This window comes from Strix uralensis, chromosome 9 (genome assembly GCF_047716275.1).
Source record: "Strix uralensis isolate ZFMK-TIS-50842 chromosome 9, bStrUra1, whole genome shotgun sequence".
In the NCBI taxonomy this organism is placed as follows: Eukaryota; Metazoa; Chordata; class Aves; order Strigiformes; family Strigidae; genus Strix; species Strix uralensis.
The window spans coordinates 5,490,197-5,509,230 of NC_133980.1; the positions used below are offsets into that span (position 1 = coordinate 5,490,197).

The 19,034-nt window shown below is 42.6% G+C and overlaps 1 protein-coding gene across 1 annotated transcript in view; it reads left to right on the forward strand.

Annotated features, from left to right (window-relative positions):
- Positions 1 to 19,034, forward strand: part of LOC141947218 (uncharacterized) — a 200,788-nt gene that overhangs the window by 146,096 nt on the left and 35,658 nt on the right. Inside the window, exons 9-21 of the mRNA XM_074878162.1 lie at positions 1,176 to 1,298; positions 3,906 to 4,043; positions 6,125 to 6,247; positions 6,825 to 6,947; positions 7,915 to 8,067; positions 10,626 to 10,757; positions 13,022 to 13,150; positions 13,487 to 13,615; positions 14,447 to 14,581; positions 15,593 to 15,727; positions 16,175 to 16,300; positions 17,395 to 17,526; positions 17,927 to 18,055. Of these exons, the coding sequence (XP_074734263.1) occupies positions 1,176 to 1,298; positions 3,906 to 4,043; positions 6,125 to 6,247; positions 6,825 to 6,947; positions 7,915 to 8,067; positions 10,626 to 10,757; positions 13,022 to 13,150; positions 13,487 to 13,615; positions 14,447 to 14,581; positions 15,593 to 15,727; positions 16,175 to 16,300; positions 17,395 to 17,526; positions 17,927 to 18,055 (1,707 nt within the window). The remainder of the gene's footprint in view (positions 1 to 1,175; positions 1,299 to 3,905; positions 4,044 to 6,124; positions 6,248 to 6,824; positions 6,948 to 7,914; positions 8,068 to 10,625; positions 10,758 to 13,021; positions 13,151 to 13,486; positions 13,616 to 14,446; positions 14,582 to 15,592; positions 15,728 to 16,174; positions 16,301 to 17,394; positions 17,527 to 17,926; positions 18,056 to 19,034) is intronic.

The following is a 19,034-nucleotide window of genomic DNA, read 5'->3' on the forward strand; positions in this document are numbered from 1 at the left end:
CATGAGTCAGTGTGTGGTGTTTGCACTGCCTGCGGCCTCTTTTTGCAAGTAGGCTGATTGCATTTGTAAAGCTACTTGTATTCAAGTAGAAGGGGCCATGAGTACAGCAGTGGTTACAGCACATATAGAGGAAAAAGAACCCGTTAGAAAGTGGTTTGCTGTGGTAGAAGGTGAGGGGCTGCACACCAGACTCTTCTCTCCTGTGTGTGAGAGACTGACCCAGGATCATTGTGATGAATAATCTGTATTTTGCAAGTGAAATGTCAGAACAAGAGAGGGAGCAGGAGGTCAGTTAGGGGTTTGCCATGTGTAAGATAATGACAGTCTTTGCAAGGAGGCTGGTGTTTTCTGCAGCTGTGCTCAACACCAGCAGTATTTTGGTGTAAGCTTTTGTTGTTGTTTTTTCCCCAAATGTTATTCCTTAATAATATTTTCATGCTCTTCCACTAAGTTTTTAGGAAGATGGATGCCTTTGGTGACATTTAACTCCAAAGTACAGACTAGCGAGTGTGAAGCTAAGGAACAGACTGCTTGGCAGAGGACTGGATGAAGAACAGTCTCCCCACCTACAGCTCTTCACCCTTTTTCTTTTCTTAGAGGTGGGGTGAAACTCCTCTGATTAAAGTAGGTGCCTCCCTGCTGGACTTCTGTAGAAGCTACAGGATTCAGGGATGTGACAGAGAAGATCTGTCTCCACTGTAGCTGCTGAAACTCAGACACCACTTAATCCAAATCATTTGACATTCAGAAAATAATCTGCTATTTCCAGCTCCATTAATTTAAATATAATGGCACCGAGGACCTGGTAGTAATTCTAGGGTACTGGGAGGTAGGACTTTTTTCTGAGTTCTTCATGTGTTTTCTTTTGCCACTGCTCTTGTTACAGGAATAATAAACAAACTACTTTGACTGATGTTGTGAATATAATGTTTGATATTGTAAATACTCACATTGAGAGGTTCAAGGCCAGCAGTGTTTAGAAAAAAAAGATTATTCTGGAGAATAATGCTGTGGTTTCAGCATTCCTGGATTCCTCAGATGCTATAATTTGTACACTAACATCAAGATGCTCTTTTCAGTGGACAGTTGGAAATACAGCCGTGTGTGTGTCAAGCAGTATTATTTTTTGTTTTAATATCCAAATGAATGTCTCTGCCTTTCTCTCTGCTTCGTAGACATTGATGAGTGTGCAGAAGGGAGAGCCAGGTGTGCTCATCGTTGTGTGAACACTCTGGGATCCTTCACCTGTGTCTGTAATCCTGGCTTCGAGCTGGGGGCTGATGGAAAGCAGTGCTACCGTAAGTGACACTTTTACAGCTACGCATTTCAGCCTATCTTATCTGCAAACTGCTATGCTTCATTTTTAATTCAGTTGGATTAGCACTTCCAGCAAAATAAATGTATGCAAAAGCTCAAGCTTAATACTATTTTCTTCATCTTCTGCTACTGCTGGTTTTGCAGTTTGATACGTTCCTAAGCCTCTGTTCAGACGTTAATTATTGCATTTCAAAGAGCAAATAGCCCTGATGGTTTATCTTCAGAGTCTGGTGAATTCTATTCCAGAGTGACCAAAATATTGCTATTCTATGAAATGTATTAATTCCTGCCCTCCTCTTCCCAATCTTTTTATCTGCTGGATCTGATGCTAAAGAAAACCAATGTCATGTTCTGCTCTTGTCTTTATCTTTCTAAATTTACTCATGTTTCTCCTGAGATTATTGACACTGTTAAGTAGATACTTAAAAAAAAAAAAAAGAAAAGGAAAAAAGCAAGATTTGGGATGAAAAAAATACTTGAGCAACTAAAATTTCCCAAACTGAAACGATGCTAAGCCCTGTTGTCTTTCTTCACGTACTTCTTGCCAGCAGGGTTTCTTAATCAACGTTACTTTTCTTGAGAAGGGGACTGACTCCCAGCGTGGTTAGTTGATCAGTGATCCCTGGGCTGTCCTTGAGGGCAGATTTAGATTAATAAAGGAGGTGATGTGGAAGAGTTGGTGTTATTATGGACCTAACGTAAGCTCACTGGAATGCACACAAAGGCATGACCTGTTTTAGCGAAGAGGTGGGCAAAGATCATTCAATCTAATAATACTGTGCAAGAACTTTCAGCAGAATTTCCTTAGGAAAATGTGCTTCATGCCAGAGAATGAATGCTTTCTTTAAGAATGTGTGTGTGTAAGAAATACTTAATAAAGATGAAAATCAGTTTCAAATCATTAACATACATTAAAAACAAAAAACAATTATGTGAGAGACATCCTGGAGAATTATTTCATAGGTGATGGGGAACTGTGAGTAGTGCAATGGGAGAGGAAATGCAATTAATATGTAGACACAAAATGATCTGTTATGGGGATAAAAAGGTGGTTTAGACCACTTAAATTTCATTGTGATTTTCTGATAATATTTTTTCTTGATGTTCAGCAAATCTCAGGGGATGGTGATTCTCTGTGCCTTATGTACAATATTACAGAGCAAACAATAAAAATAAAAACATCCTGCATATATTTATGATCAGGATTATCCCACTGTTTGAGCAAATTACAATCTTTGTTTATTCTTTCATTTCCCCAGTGGCATGGGGAAGAGCTGTTATTCCAGTTTTACTGATGAAGAACTGAGACAAAGTAAATGATGAAGATAATGTATTAAAGTCAGATTCTGCATTTGATCGGCTTGGTTTCCTAAATCCCAGTTTAACACACTGGACAGGAGACTAGATTTCTTCTCCCTGGTGCAAATAATCATACCATACATGAGATGTAGCCCTCAATATATGTTGTCCTAATTTATACCCGCTTCCAGCTAGACTTGCATTTCTTGTTGGCAGGCAGGTTGCTATCTGGGGGCACAGAAAGGGGTAGGATCAGAGTCACTGACACAGATGTGTCCATGAACCATGGCAGTGGGGAAATTCCGTCCTTCTGTAACAGATCTGATGGCCACTGTGCTGAGATGGGATGTTTCTGGAAGTACAGTGGTTCCTTGAGGGGAGGGTGTTTCTGAGTTCTCCTACATAGTGTGGGAAATTGATTCCTCTCTAAATAGCTCTGTAACAAGACAATCCAGTTAATTCTTCAAGAGAAACTTTATAACTGAGTTTATAGTTTCTTTTCATCCTGAAGAAATCATCTAATGAAGTACCTGGGTGGGAATGAGGTGGCCAGATGTTCCCTTTCCTATATGAGCATTTCCACTGGACCTGGCCAAAATGTTGTGAGGACTGTCCAGTGCGACCAAGTGCAGGAGGGTGGGGTGGTCTGTCAGGGCAAAGGGGGCTGGTGACAGCGTCGTACCACCACCCAGTATTAATTGTAGGGGGACAAAGTCTCAGCAGAGGAGCTGCCACGTGCTCCCTTGAAGGATGTCCAAGGGTCAAAATCTGCTGATTGTTTTGCTTTGTTGTTAGGTGTCAGGCTCACCAGCAGGACTTAAAACTATGACAGTTTAAAGGCATTTGTGTTTGGTGGATGTTTCAGAATGCAACTCTTTTGCATTCGCACACAAAACTAAAAGCTGCTTTTTGGAAAACAAGCAGTGTGGGTTGAGCTGGACCACCTGGTTCCTTTCCTCCTCTGGGGCAAGGGCAGAACTTGCCATTGCATTCAAACAGAGCACAAATCTCAGGAAACCTGTAACATTCTTGTAGCAGGCAGACTGCTGAAACAGTGAGCCAGCTTCACACTACCAAAGTTGAGAGCATCCACTGTTATGACACAAGGAGACAGATACCCAGAGTTCAGTGACTCCAAAACGTGCTCTTCTTGGGTGTGTGTGGGAGCTGAGTTTACATTTTCTGCTACAGCAGTCAGCTTATGGATGCTTTTTTACAGAAGGCTTATTCTCCAGTGACTCTCCCCCATGCTTGCTTTTTAACATCCTTTTGATTTATTTCTCCACAAGGCATCGAAATGGAAGTTGTTGATAGCTGCCAGGACAGCAATGGTGGCTGCTCTCACCACTGCGAGCACACAACTGCGGGGCCACGCTGCTCCTGTGATGATGGCTATCGCCTCGATTTTGATGGCAAAACGTGTGCAGGTAATTCATGGCCAATGCTGCATCTCCGCAGCAGGAGGGAGGAGGGGTGGTTGGTCTCTCTGCAAGGGCAGCCTGCGGGAGAGCTGTCACTCAAGTAAATACCTTCCCATCGCCTTCCCCTCTTCTACAAGTTTTAATTAATACCGTCCTCTGGCGCTTCCTCAGCCACTGCTCCAGCTTGCCTTGCTCTGCGTGTTTGCGGGGATTATTAATTAACAAGGGGAAGGAGTTCTGCCTCCCAAATGGAAGATGACACTTTGGTGCATCTCCAGTTGCTGTGGCCATATCTGTCCAGCCCAAGCATCACTTGCCTGAATTTTTTTTCTTCCCTTCCTCAGTCGGCGGCTGGGAAGAGGGTTGGCTCTGGCTGGGAGCAGTAGCACTGCTGTTCTGAAGTGCTTCATGTGCAAACTCGACTTTATGTTATGAAAGTTGCTGTATTTCTATCAGATTTGCTCAGTGATGAGATTGCATTTCTGGCTGTGAGAAGTCTCACTTAGGAAGTGAAAGCAATAGAGTTAGATTTGTTTTTATTTCAAGAGAAGAGCTTAAAAATTCCTTCATGTTTTAAATGATTTTACGATGTGATTTTTTTTTTTTTTTTTTTTTTTGTTTGAGGCTTTTTCTATGCAAACTGTATCTTATTCTGGTTTAGGCTTGCTGTCACTATGCCATTAAAATTTTAAAGAATAGCCAAGAAGAGGGGGGGAAAAAAGGAGCAGGCATCACAGAGCAGTATAGTAAGATGTGAGGAGAGGTAGAGAGCAGGAGCTCTGGTGAATGTGAGAGGCATTACAGACAAGAGTCTTGCAACAAAAAAAGCCAAGTGCAGGAGAGAGGAAGGAGCAGGGGAGTAGGGAAACACTGAGGTCTGCAAGGGCAGTTGATGCCGGAGCTTAAAAAGGAAAAGAAAAGAAGGTCAGGGAGGCAGATTTGGACCCAGAGCCTCACAGGGGTGGGATGGGTTACACAGTCTTGTTTGTGCACAGATTGGAGGAGGCAGAGCAGCCTCCTGCCCGTGCCCCTGCTCAGTGACCTGCTGATGGAGATTTCAGAGGGAAGCAGTTACTCTGGGAAGTGAGAGCACAGGGGAACAGTTTGGCAAGGCTGAGGACATGAAAAGCTGCTCTTAACAGCAAAAATCTCCTTTTTGTTGGATGCACATTTCGCATTCCTACACAGACAAGGGGCTGTTGCAAGACCCCAGAGCAAGGTGTCGTCTGACGTACTGCAGAGGAACTCGCCTTGTGACATTTCTGGAAAGCGCTCCGTGTTCAAATAACCCACATTAATCATTTTCGTGCTGACCTCCTCACCTCGATTGATTAATTACATTTTCTTTCTCCTCTTTCTCCTGTCGGTGTTTCCTAATAATGTTGGTACTCCTTCCAAGGTTAATTGAGACACTGACCTTTCTCATCTGCGGCTGCTCATCTGGGTAACGTTCAAAAGCGTTTTGCAGACTCAGCATTGACAAGGTGGCCCTGGAATGGCCACCGACCTGCTCAGCAGGCTGCAAGGGCTGAGATCAGCTGAGAGCCTGTAGTGAAAAGATAACAGCTCGATTCTCATATCTAATCACCAGAACAGCGGTGTCGACGATACCAATTTCCAGATGGACACAGGGGAATATAAGACAATGGGCAATTAGTTATCAAAAACTAAATCGCACCTAGCAGGTTGCTGATGTGCAGCAAATGCGTTGGATCAGAGCGTTGTTTCAATGTAGTTTGCATTGAATAAGATTGAACATAAAAAAGCCCAAATGGTTAAATGTAGATTGCCGTTAAATAGATGGTATTTTTGGGCTGGTGAGACCTAGTTGTTGTCTGTTTTGTAAATCACCTCGTGGCAGCTAAGACTTGCAGAAAAGATGGCTGTCCCTGGACATGGAGGGTATTGGGTGCTGTGGGACAAGGTAGAAGACAACCGCTGTCAGGATTCAGACAGCGTTTCATGTGGGTGAAGGGAGAGGAGGACCTAGAAAGGCACGTGCTGAATAGCACAGTAGCAATGGAGCAAAACCGTAACAGCAGACCAGACTGCGTCCAAGGGCTGAACGAGCTGCCTCTTCCTTGCAGAGCTGGACGAGTGCGAGACCGGAGAGTCCTGCTGCTCCCAGTTCTGCATCAACTATGCGGGAGGCTACGAGTGCGCCTGCAAAGCCGGCTTCCAGCCCAACGCCGACGGCTGCACCTGCGACGGTCAGTGCTTTCATACCAGTGGGTCCAGCTAAGTGCAACAGTGGGAAGAAGAAATGCTGTCAAAGCTCATCCCAGGGCTTTGTGGGCATTTCCCTAATAAGACAACCAGTGACTATATGCCAGCTTTGCTAGTAAGGTTTTACAAATGTATAATTTCCACTTTGTAAGACTGGAATACAGTAATAACCCAGCATCCAGCATGGAGAAGCGGGGCTGTGGGAGACAAGCCAGCAGAGAGGAACTTTTCTTCCTCTCTATGAACACTGTATATTGATGTGTGTTAAAGACTACTTCCAAGAAAGCAGAGCCCTCAAAATAACCAAAGGATCAACTGAGCTTAACAGTTTAAGGCAGCTGTTTTCACTTGTGACAAAAACATAGGTGCAATAAGCTATTCCATGTTGCCCTGAAATGTTTTAATACAACTAGTATTAGTGAGAGATGGAGAGCCCCAAAATACTGAGAAAATCAGGTTTTCTTATGCACAGAATAATTTTTCAGATGCAGCCAGGCACAGAGTTCACTCTCAGAGAACAGGTACTTGCACCTAATCAGAATTTATATCTGTTTTTTCTAGATGTGGATGAATGTCATCTTGATAATGGCAACTGCGACCATTTCTGTGTTAATTCTCTGGGGTCATACGAATGTGCATGTAAGGAGGGTTACAGGCTTGGTGTTAACAGACGGTCCTGCATCAGTAAGTTATTTTTACATTTCCAAAGCCATTAAAATGTTTCCCACTGATTTAAAATATGAATTCCACTGAAATTTTCACAGATCCTGGGATCTGGGGAGCCCAACCTGAGCCATCTCTGAATGTGGCCAGGGTAGAGCTACGTGCAACATGTGGATCCCAAGTTCATCCTCAAGTAATGGGTTTGCCAAAGATTAATGGGAGATGAACACTTAAATCCCCTGGACATGTTTGAAAACCTACACCTCATGTTTTAGAAATAAATATTATTTTGACAGTTTTCTTGTACAACTTGATGAGGTTTAACATCCTGTGGAAAAAAAGGTAGCCAGATTCTGCTTTGAACCAAGACAAGTTTTCCACTAAAGTCAGCGGTGTGATTCTGGATTTCTGCCAGTGTAACCAGTACAGAGTTTAGCCTAGCAACTTAATTTTATAACCAAGTTTAGCACCTGCTAAACCTTGGACAGAGTTTGATATTATAACCAACTCCAAAAAGAAAGCCAACTGATTTCCCATCATTTTAAGGCTCAGATTTTAGCTTTTCTGAAAATAAATTGGACAGCCAGCTTCACTCTATATTTGTCATCTCCAAAATGAGCTAGAGTAATGACCTTCATTAACTAAAAATAATCTCAAACTTCAAGAGAGGAAAATTAAACTCTCCATTTAATTTTTTTTTGGACTCTTCAGGACCAGAGTTTATTTCCAGAAGAAAGGAAAGGGAAAGGTTTCTTTTTTTCCCCCACCCTTTTCTCTTTTTTGGATAGCAGAAACTCTGTTTCTAAATACAGATGAGAAAATGAATCAGCTGTGACTGCTGTGCAGACTGCACAGGGGTGTAGGTGGAAAATCTACCAGCATAATAAAAAAAAAAAAAAAAAGAAAGAAAGATGTAAATGAGAGGAAAGTGTCAGGGAGGAAGACTCGGGGCCAGGTCCTGATGGCACGTCTGTGTGTCCAGCCCTAGGTGGAGAAGAGGTGGATGTGGAGGAGGCAGCGGGGTTCGCTGGGGCTCCGGGGCTGCAGTTCAGAGGTCCCCCCCAGCTCCTTCGTTACACGCTTGGTGCCTTCTACGAGGATGAACACCCACGAGGAGAGCTCACCCTGGTGCACAGGGTCGGTGAGTGAACAAGCGTCGCTTTTAGCCCTCACAGCAAACTGGGGGAGTAGTCTTAGATAGAGGATTTGGGGTGAGAGTGCTGCTTGGCTGGCCGGGAGCAGAGGAGGGATGAGCATTAATCCTGCTTTCTGCCTGTCCTCCCCACCAGCAGGGAGGAGGCATTGCCACATGTCCCATCCCAAATGGGACACGTTTGGGGAACAGGGAGGCTCCCCGGTCACAGATGCTGCTGCCTGGATGTGGCAGGGAGGAATGTGGAGGGGGGGCATGGGAAAAGTGAGCAGCACAGCAAGCCAAGGGATGGGAGGTTTCTTGGAAAAACAGGACATCTGTATAAAGCCCTGGAGGCAACAGACAGAGAGATTCTCTTCATCCCAGGGGTGAAAGGATTGTGTGGATCATTGCAATGCACAAAATCCACTGAAGTTGTTCTACTGAGAACAGGCCCTTGGGAAACGTTTCCATTCTCCTAGGGCTAGGAAAAGGGGGTATGAGGGCATCTGTGCCTGTTTACAAGCTCTTTTATAATAATTGGAGGGTTTTTTGCTTAAGATATTTGCATTCTTGTTTGTGGAAAAAACAACCCTCTGGAGATTCAGGTCCCTTTTGATGCTTCAGGCGTGTTCTCTGGGAAAAGCATGGACTCATCCACTCAGAGCTCAGGCTGGCCAAGGGCTTGGCACAACTGCTGGTAAACAGAGCACATGAGCCCACACAGTCACAAGAGTGGGTGCAAAGCAGCTTTACACCCCACCTGGACTTTGCATGACTTCAGTTTTTCCACCTGAAGGTGAAAACTTCACCACTTAAAGAGTATTATGAGCTGAAACTCTGTGCTTGCTTTCTGATGAGTGCAGTATATGCTGGTGGGTCACCAGGGAGAAATGAGATTTTTTATTTTTGTTATGTATGTCCTGTGATTTTTATATGAGCTCTAATTACTCATCCGAGGACTGTGCCCTACAGGCAAAAATCAGGAACTGGTCTTGGCTTTAATAAAAAATTAACTTATTTTTATGAACAAAACTGTTAAGACCTCCCAAATCTCATAGCATCCAGCCGGACTCAACGACACTGATAACCAATTGGGAAATGGATAAATGAGATAACCACAGGCAAAGTTATCAGGCCTAGAAACCACAATCAAATATTTATTGACTGGTTTTTGCATGTTTTATTTATGTTTAGCCACACAACTTTGGGTATTATCAGTCATAGCTGAGCGTCTGCACTTTTTCTAAAGCTGAGGCTTTGCAGCACGTGAGGGTTTGTAGGAAAAGGTGGTGGAGGAATTAAGCTTTTAATGGTTTAGTAAGTTCTTTTACCTCACAAATGTTGATATATTCCTTATACTTTCAGACATATTTTTCTGCTGCTCTCTGTATTATAAAAATACAGCTTTAAACAATAAGCTGGTGTAAGTAATTAACTATATTCTATAGATTTAATAACTTTTTAATGTAGAAGCATGATGTTTTTAATGGTAATACTTCTCCTGAAGTATGAATTCATAACCCGTTCCAAGCAGGAGCACTGGCATTCTGAATGTCTCTGAAAGCTTGGCCATTTGTTCAGCTTCAGAAAAGGAACAGTTGGGTGCTGAGACCTAGAGGAAATCTGGCCTGACATAGAAAATTACTGGTGAAAAGCAACCAGCCTGCTGGCTTACTGTTAGCTGAAATAATCTGCCAGCTCGCTTTCAGGTGTTGTTCAAAATCCCCTTCCAAAAAGCCTCCAGCCACAGCCATAAAGCCTCGAAGGCAATAAACTGACCGCATGGATAGGATCTTAATGTCACTGAGATATTTTAGCAGAGAGTAACATTTATGTTCTATGCCTTTCTCAATAGACCCCCCAAAGTGAGAACAGGAGGATGTGCATGTGTGTGCTGGTATTTGGGTGCAAGGGGAAAAGGAGGGTGGGGAAGGTGAGGGAGGAATGCTTTTTCATATTAGGTTTCCCATATAAACTAACCCTTTTTTCATATCCATGAAGAAAAAAGGAAGTGTTGATGTGTATTATGCTTTGTTTTCCTAGAATAACACTCAAACCATGCTGTTAAAAATATCACTGGACTACACTTTAATAGCAAGTCATCCACCTACTACAACAGAAGAACAAAAAGGAGAGACTAGCAAGGAGAAGAGATTCTCTCCCAAGAAACACTTTTAATTATATATAATATTATTAAACATTAGTGCAAATTCACTTACGAAGGCAAAATATTTGCTCTTTAAAAGTAGTTTTAAGTGCTCTTTGATGGGGAATCACAGCATTTAAAGGAGTATTCCAGCTAAAGTCCCAGATTTCCTTTCAGACTCTAAAATTTGAAGAGGAAAATTTGGTAATCTCCATTTGGGACCATCTTTTGGGACAACTCAGTGATATCTGTAAGGCTAACAACATTAACCCTTTTTGTGTTGTTGTGATTTGTTGTTGTGATTGTTGATGTTGTGTAGGTTTCTTTTTCCGCTTGTGCATCTGGAACTATAGGTAAGAGCTTGTGCAAGCATTTTGTCTGGATGCTCACTAAGCCTTCTGTATTCTTTTCATTTCAGTTTGCCTTGATAACACTTTTGGCAATGACTGTAGCTTGAGCTGTGAGGACTGTCTGAATGGAGGCAGATGTAACAGTGAACACAGTGGCTGTGTTTGCTCACCTGGATGGACTGGCGTTATCTGTAATGAAAGTGAGTACAGTGTGTTTGAAAGGTGGGGACTTTGTCCTAGTGCTGTGACACTGCAGATAGGTAGGAAATAGGAATAACCTGGTGTACTTTTAATCTGTAAAGCTCTCTAAGGAGCACAGCTGCCTCGTAGATCAAAATCTTATTGTAATGTGGCATGTGAAATAGAAATTGTAAGGGATGCTACGGTATGCAATACAAACCCTCAAGCAGCAAGGTCTCTGCCCTCAATGCAGTGCAGAACTGTACCCCTTCCTAAGTATTTGTGTTGATGTTCGTTCCCATTCACTCTGCTGCTGAAAAGTGCCAGGGTTTGCCTGCCATGCTTTGCTGCACAACTTGCCTTGCTGACTTTGAGAAGTCTGTTCTGGCAGGTGGTGTGACAATCTGAGCGGACGTAGACTTGATTTTTCCTTTATAACATTCCAAGACATTGCCTTTTTTTTTTTTCTCCTTCCTTGTGTTGGTAAACTTGGGCCTGTTTTATTTCTTATCATTCTTTTTATTATTAATTTAATTTTCTTGGGATGGTTAATTTTTAATGTTGGAAATTTTATTTTTTGGAATTCTCTTGCCAGGTTGGCCAGTGCCCTTTGTAATAGCTTTCTACTCTTCTTATTTCTGCTTCCTGGCAGAAGATGTTTCTGGTTCAGAAGTATGTCTCAAAACCAAGTGGAAAGATAGAGCGGCAGTTCCTTGATGTACCATGTGCTGCTCTTCAGCTGCAGTTCAGCAAAACTTGTGTTGCTTGTCTGAGACTTCACACAGCAGTCCCTCTGTGTGTTTGAGATGGGTCCCCACATTTCATGGTGTATGGCGTGATGGCCCATCATACTCAGAAAGCTCGTGATATCACTGATGAGACAAATAGATGATGAAGAATTATTACTTAGCATTGGTAGACAGCAATCTTCAGGTTAATCGCCATCAAGATTGTTTAGGAGGCATCGCCATAAGGACAGAAATATAGAAAAAGCAGCAAATGATTGAAACCAAGTCTTCCTGTAGTTATTCTGGGAGACTGATCATGGATTTGGTTTGTAAACACTGGGGACAGCTGCAAGAATAGGAATGAAGAGGATTAAAATGATAATTTCTAGTCTTCCCAAGACAGTTCAAGCTATCAAGTTAGGATATTCTTACTTCTATTTATGGTGCTCTAGTGGTTCAGGATAGATTATAAAAAATTCAAGCCAGGACACAAATTCTTTAGTTCACTTCATAAATGGTAATAGTAAATTTTTTTGTCTATATTTACAGTAGATATCCATGCATGTAATGTGGTGGAATTCGCCTCTGGAATTTAAAGAACTTTAATTGGAGTGTGTTATTGAGCCAAACCTGCAGTCTGATGAAGTAGGCATTGACAGTGATAAATACAATATATAATCTGTATGAATTAGTCATATGTAATTGCTTTCACTCTTTTCTCTCGCTTTGTTAATATACAGCATAGTTCATGGGTTTAGGGTAGGCTAAACAGTTGAGAAAACTGGAACTAAATTTCTGTAATAATCACAGAATGGTTTGGGTTCGAAGGGACCTTTAATGATCATCTAGTCCACCCCCCCTGCCATGGGCAGAGACATCTTTCACAATAATGCACCAAAGAAGCCAAATGGAAATTGATGTGAAATGTCAAGTTTCTTAATGTACATTGATAAAATGTCAGTTAAGTCAGATGACTCCAGCAACTGTATTTACTCAGCTAGCTCGGGCTGCAAACAGTGGAGCAAGGCTTCATTTCACAGTTTGTTTTACGCTGGTGCGATTAGATTCTTTAGGAAAAAATCCTGTGCTGTTGTGGATCCATTTCTGCCCTGATCATCTGGGGAATTTAAGAGACTGTGTTGAAAAAGCACAATGTTATTTTTATTATAGTATTGGGGCGGGGGGGAAGTTTAAAATAGTTATCTCCAAATATTCAAAACTGTACTCTGATATTTTACACTTTGTACTTTATGGGCAATGTTTTTTGAGCCTCATGCATTGTGTGGAGGGCAGCATTTGCAGGGGAGAATTTGGATACATCACATTTTACTTCACATAAGTAAGCTTGGTTAAATCAGCTGTCCTTTTAAAATTATCTAGTAAATATTAGATGGATGTGTATTACCTTATATAAAAAGAATGACTTTGTTTAGAGCCTGCTTGACTAAAGGGACTCTTTTCTTTCTCAGTTTGGATGACTGGAGTCTTATTTCTCTTCATTTCTAGCAAAGAGAAAGGATTTCTTGACCCATTCATCTTCCCTGCTTTCTCTGCAGCTTGCTCCCCCGGGACGTATGGCAGAGGCTGTGCCAGCATTTGCAAATGCCAGAACGGAGGCTCCTGCGACCCTGTCACGGGGCAGTGCCGCTGCCCGCCCGGCGTGCACGGCAAGCTCTGCGAGGATGGTACGGCTCCCCTTGTCCTGCTGGCCCTAGTGTGTGCCTGAAACCTCACCACTTCTTTCCCCTTGTTTCTATCTAGATGTAACTGTGCGTGGTAAATCTTAGGGACTCCATTGTGTGAGATGTACTCTAACCCTGTGGCTTGCCTTGCCGTGGTTTTTGTTTAAATAATAGGCAAGACAAAGGGTAAGAGAAAACAAGTGCCTTGCAAAGATGAGCCCCAGTTCAGCGACAAAGTCAGTGTGGTCTTTTCTGTAGCTTAACAAGAAGAGAGCTGATTTGGTGTTCACGTTTTAACACTTAAGAGCTGATGCCCTGTTGTGTTTGTGCACTCAAAAGGTTGCCCAAAAGGACTCTTTGGGAAGAACTGTAACAAACCATGCAACTGTGCCAACAATGGCTACTGCCACAGACTCTATGGAGCCTGCCTGTGTGACCCCGGGCTCTACGGGCGCTTCTGCCATCTTAGTAAGTCCCCATAATTTTTCAGGTCTGTTTATTTAACACATGCACAATGCAATGGTCTTAAAAACATTCCACATCATGTATAAAATGAGCAAAGCTTTGGGTTCTGCAATGAGCTGGGAGTAGCAGGAGGACACAACTTTTGATATGTGCCAGGAAGCCCCAGAAACTTCATCAATCTTTTTCTCTAGCAATTAATCTTTGCCATAAGACTGAGATTTAATGATACACAAAGGTGAGAACTAGTGGTAGGATTGGGTTGGGGGTAGGCAGGTTAATGTTAGAGTTCTTGGTGAGGTTAAAGCCTGGTTGGAGCTACTTAGTGGCTGCCAATATGGTTGGAGTGGGAGCTGAGAAGCAGGGTTGGTTGGGGCAGGATGAGGGCAAAATGTTAAATGGGAATAAAAAGAATCAAAACAAGAATGTTACAAAAGAGATGGTCAAGTTTCTTTGCACTTACACGTTTTGTTTGTAAATTCTATACAAGATTGAAAAATAGTTGTGATTTTTTTTTTTCATGAAAGCTTTTTTCTTGGAGTGTTTCCAAATATTTTTTTATTCAGAAACTTAACTAAATTTGCTTTGAAACATTTCTGGTTCTTGCATTCACCCCATATTGCTTGAAATGGAATGAATTACTTAATAAAGGAATCATGTAAACTATATTTTACACACCCACACATTAATAGGCACTGTCATAGGAAAGTGGATGTATTTGCTGAAAGTAAAATGAATGTTTTGCTTTTTGCAGCAGTTGCATTCTGCAGCAGTGTGCAATTTCACATAACTCATGCATAATTACAGAGCTAATGATTCCTTTTCATCTGGCTGCAGCCTGTCCCAGGTGGGCCTTCGGAGCTGGCTGCTCGGAGGAGTGTCAGTGCGTGAAAGAGCACACGCTGGAATGCAATGCGAGGAATGGGACTTGCACCTGCAAGCCTGGTTATCATGGCAAAAAGTGTCAGAAAGGTATAATAGAAAGCCACGTTTCTGATGTCTGCTTATTCCTTTGTCCTAGCATTATTTCTCATTCTTCCTCCCTTCTGCTTTGTTCGGCTGCTGCTGCTACTAATATATTCATATTCTACTAATTATTTTGTCTGTGGTTTTTCATCCAGCAAACACCATGAGTGTCTGCTATCACAGGGCTTACAGGGACATCAAGGGGAATGCATCTTAAGAATGCAGGAGTTTTAGCCTGATCAAATGACAACAGGACTCTAGAAATCAAATTCTAATACAGCCCTAAATAATGAAGATTGTGGGAGTTTTCACTTTTGTTCTTTCATTTTTCTGCACAGACAGTAAATAAGTGGTAAAAACTGTTTTATGGCAGCAGGGTTATTTGTAAACGGTTTCAGTAATGCTACTTTCCTTCAAATTTGCAGGTCTTTGAATTCAACTCATTCTTTGTAGTTTTTGGGGGTAGCTCAAAGAGAATTGTATTCCACATTCATGTTTGCATGTCTCAGTAGCCCTCTCCAGACAGTAATGGAGTAACGCAATAAAGATTCTCCCTTCAGATTCCTCTCTGGGCAGGCAGGAACGTGTCGGATTTATGACACTAGTTCTGGGGGATTTGGTGGAGAATAATAGTGACAATATTTAATGTCTTTAGCATTCTTGGTGACATGCTCAGTTCTGGGGGAGAGCATCCTTCGCCCAGCACTGGCTTTGCACCAAGGCAGAGAGCAGCAGAAGGTACAGACAGATAAGAAGAGTAATTCTGTAATGGCTGTAATTGAATATATCCTTAAGTATTCTGCTCCTCTGTTTCTGGGTTGTATTTAAGCAGTAACCTCTTTGAAATGTCCATGCAATTGTTTAATAAGTATTTACACTTCGTTATCAGCACCTTTTAACCATACACTATAATACGTTTTCTGCAAGTTTCTGCCAAATTATTTCCTGACTTTTGTTCAGTTTTCTTAACTCTTCCTTTTTCTTATACATGTTCTGTGTCTACTTGCATTTTTCCAGAGTGCCCACCTGGCTTTTACGGGGCTGGTTGCAGACTGAGGTGCAACTGTTCTACTGATGTTTTGTGTGATCGTGAGACAGGCATCTGCAAACATCCTTGTCCACCGGGCTTTCATGGAGAAAAATGCCATTTATGTAGGTACTCACTGCATGTTTCCCTGGGAGGTGCGCTTTGGATGGGAAAGCTTACTCAGGAAATTTAGGTTTAGATATAGAAGTTGCAAATAAAAGGGTACATTTGTTGTTGATATGACTTGGCAATTCCCCACTGAAGCCAAACTGATATTTGGAGCCTGACAACTGCTGTGTCACTCTGCTTGCAAAGGTCGAGGCAGAAGGCTGAGACCAGTTACTAAAACTAACATTTGTCCAGGTAGCTATAGTTCCTTTTAAAGCTTCAGACGCAGATTTTCTACAGCTCTGTTGCAGTTAATTACAGACCACCAGTCACTGAGACACTGGTGCTAACATTGATCGCTTTGTACCAGCACAGCTCAGTTTAAAGTTGCTAGTGGCAGTGCCTCCTAATGTCTTCAAAACGCTTCCTTATACTAACCATATCTTTGGTTTTCTTTTGACCAGTGTGTCAGCCGGGGAGCTTTGGGGTGAACTGTGGGCAGAGATGCAGCTGTGGAGAAGCACCATGCGATCCGAAGACAGGACAGTGTATTTGCCCAGCTGGGAAGACTGGTGCTACATGTGAGCAAGGTGTGTTAGAGATTGGACTAGGGTAGTGAGTGTCTTGCTTTGGAAGACATGATAAGAAGTGGAATTATTCTGTTTCCCACCAAAACTGCTGCAATGCAGTATGCTTCATTTGCAGAATGGAGAACATTCCTTGGTGCAGAACATAATGACATCAACCACATGGGATCACTTGTAAAGGAGGGAGCGTGATTCAGTTACCCTGACCTATCTCTCTGCTCCAATTAATAATAGTGATTTGTATGCTGGGCTGGGTTTATACAAGTTGGGTAGCGATACCAGGGCACCGCAGCAGCTCTGAGTTCCAGATCAGAGCTTGGGACTGTGCTGCGACATGCACACAATGTGCCTCAGGAGCTGTGGAAGGGCCTTGGCCAAAGACAGCTATTGTGGAACCATCCAGTGAAGGACCTGGAACAGAGGAAGGAATTAAACAGGAGAGCATTATTGTGGGTAATTAAGTAAAAGGATGAAAAAAGTCTCAGGGACACGGAACTACCAAGGGGCCACAGGATGCCCCTCTACCACTTGCAGAGCTCTGGCTGTTGAGAACCTGAGGAGCGTCTGCCCTGCGTGGACCCAGGTTGTGGCTCACTGCTCCACAGAGCAGGAATCTGACGAAGGAGGTGGAGCTGTACAGAGACCTGGCCTCCACCTCACATCCAGTCCCTCTGGACTGTATGACCATCCTGACCCCCCCTCAGCCCAGAAAAATACAACAGCAGCCTTCCCCTCCTGCATCTGTCTGGAGATTACCGTCCTCTGGAGATTTCCTTTGCTGAGTGCAATAATTAATTTTTCAGATATGTCCAAGTACTCCTGACATATCTGACTGTATCAGACACCAAACCAATAAACAGATGCACCACGATGAAGTCGGAAGAAAGCCTTTGTGTCTCTCTTTAGATGCATTCTCGCGTGCTGCAGTACAGAGGAGTGTTGACTCTTTCAGAAAGACGGCGCTGTAGGTCTGGAGAGATAACAATCCAGCTTAGTTTTACCATTATTTTTAGATTCTTCAAGGTAACAGCAGAAATCTGTAACTATCTTGAAACAGAAAATGACACTGGGGACATCTCATGTGCTTTTTTTCCTAGATTGCCTGGCAGGCTGGTGGGGACCAGACTGCCAGTTCTCCTGTGAGCCCTGCACCAACGGGGGCCAGTGCAACAGAGAAACTGGAGCCTGTGACTGTCCCCCTGGCTACACCGGGGCATCCTGCTCTGCAGGTAAGTCCTCACATCAGCCTTCCCCATGAAAAGAAAGTCTGATTTCTGCCTTGTTGCTTTGTGAATGCTGGTTATGTTAGACACATTTATCCAAGGCAAAGGAATTCAACTTCAGGAGTTCCCCAAGTTGGGTTTGACATTATTTACCAGAAGGATGGATGGATCCTGATGTGCAGGAGAAGTACCCCAAAGTCACTCAAGCTATTCCCACTTTACAGGACTCGGCCCCAGACACCTAGTATACAAATTACACATGTTTCTTTCATTCTGCCATTTTGATTTCTGGCTTCAGCTAATGCATGTTTTAGGGGGGCGAGCTGTTGCTGTCTTGTTTGAAAAGATCAGTCTGTGCCCGAGTTATTACCTTGGTGAAATTGCAGTCTGCTCATCTTGTTTTCAGCCTGCCCCGATGGTTACTATGGACAAAATTGCCTACTGTTATGCAGCTGTAGCAGCAGTGCTCAGTGTCACCATATCACCGGAGAGTGCACATGTCCCCCCGGCTGGACTGGCCATGACTGCAAACATGGTAAGTCAAATGCATATTCGCTCTACAGGGCACATGGTATCTCCCAGGGACATAACTGCAAATGTAAGAACCAGCTCTGTTTGTTCTTAGCCTATTACAGTTTTTTAATATACTTTTGCTAATCTTATTGCTTCTGAAATTGTGTGTTTATGGGTTTGCACAGCCTGGGTGGTTATAATCCTTAATTATCCAGGTTCAAAGTATTGAAATAGGTGGCTGATGAAGCGCAAAGTATTGATATAAGCTCTTATTTCAACACTATGGATCCCTTTGCCCAGTACCATCTGTCCTGTCAACATCTTGACTGACAGACAGTTTTGTTTTTTCATTTTCAGTGCAGATTAGTTTCAAGATTAATTCTCAATTTTTCATTTTGTTTAGGGGAGATTTATTCAACAAGTGAGTGGCATGTACAGTCGTGTGTCTTAAGGTCACTTCTTAACTTGTGAATATAAATGCTGAGAGAAATGCTGTTCTCTGGAAGAGCAGGGCATCCTTCTGTTGACTTTAGCATCACTCTCCATATTGATGACTGTGTAAAAGTGCAGATTTGCCCTTTTTGGATAGCGCCATATAAATGTTAAGCCATCCTGCTTGATTCTTTCCTTTTTCTGTTTCATGTCTTTTCTGCTTGATTCATTATGATCCCTCTTGCAAAAAATCCAGCGGAATACAAACCTTTTTCTAAACTTGGCCTTAAACACATAAAATCATTTAAAATAATTGCCAGTGTTGACAGCAGTAAGTTTTGGACCTGGCTTGTCAGACCTGGTACTGAAGAAAACTCTGGGAAAAGCTGAAGTTTCCACCCATATGCGTATTTTTAAAATCAAACCAGTTGGTAATGTGTGGAGCCATTTAGATAGTTTTCCGTAACTCCCTAGGCTGCCTAAAGAATTAAGAGATCATGGCAAAGAAAAGCTTTTATTTCTATTCAGGAAAAGATATAAGAACAGTTGTTTTGCAGAGAATTCTCTCA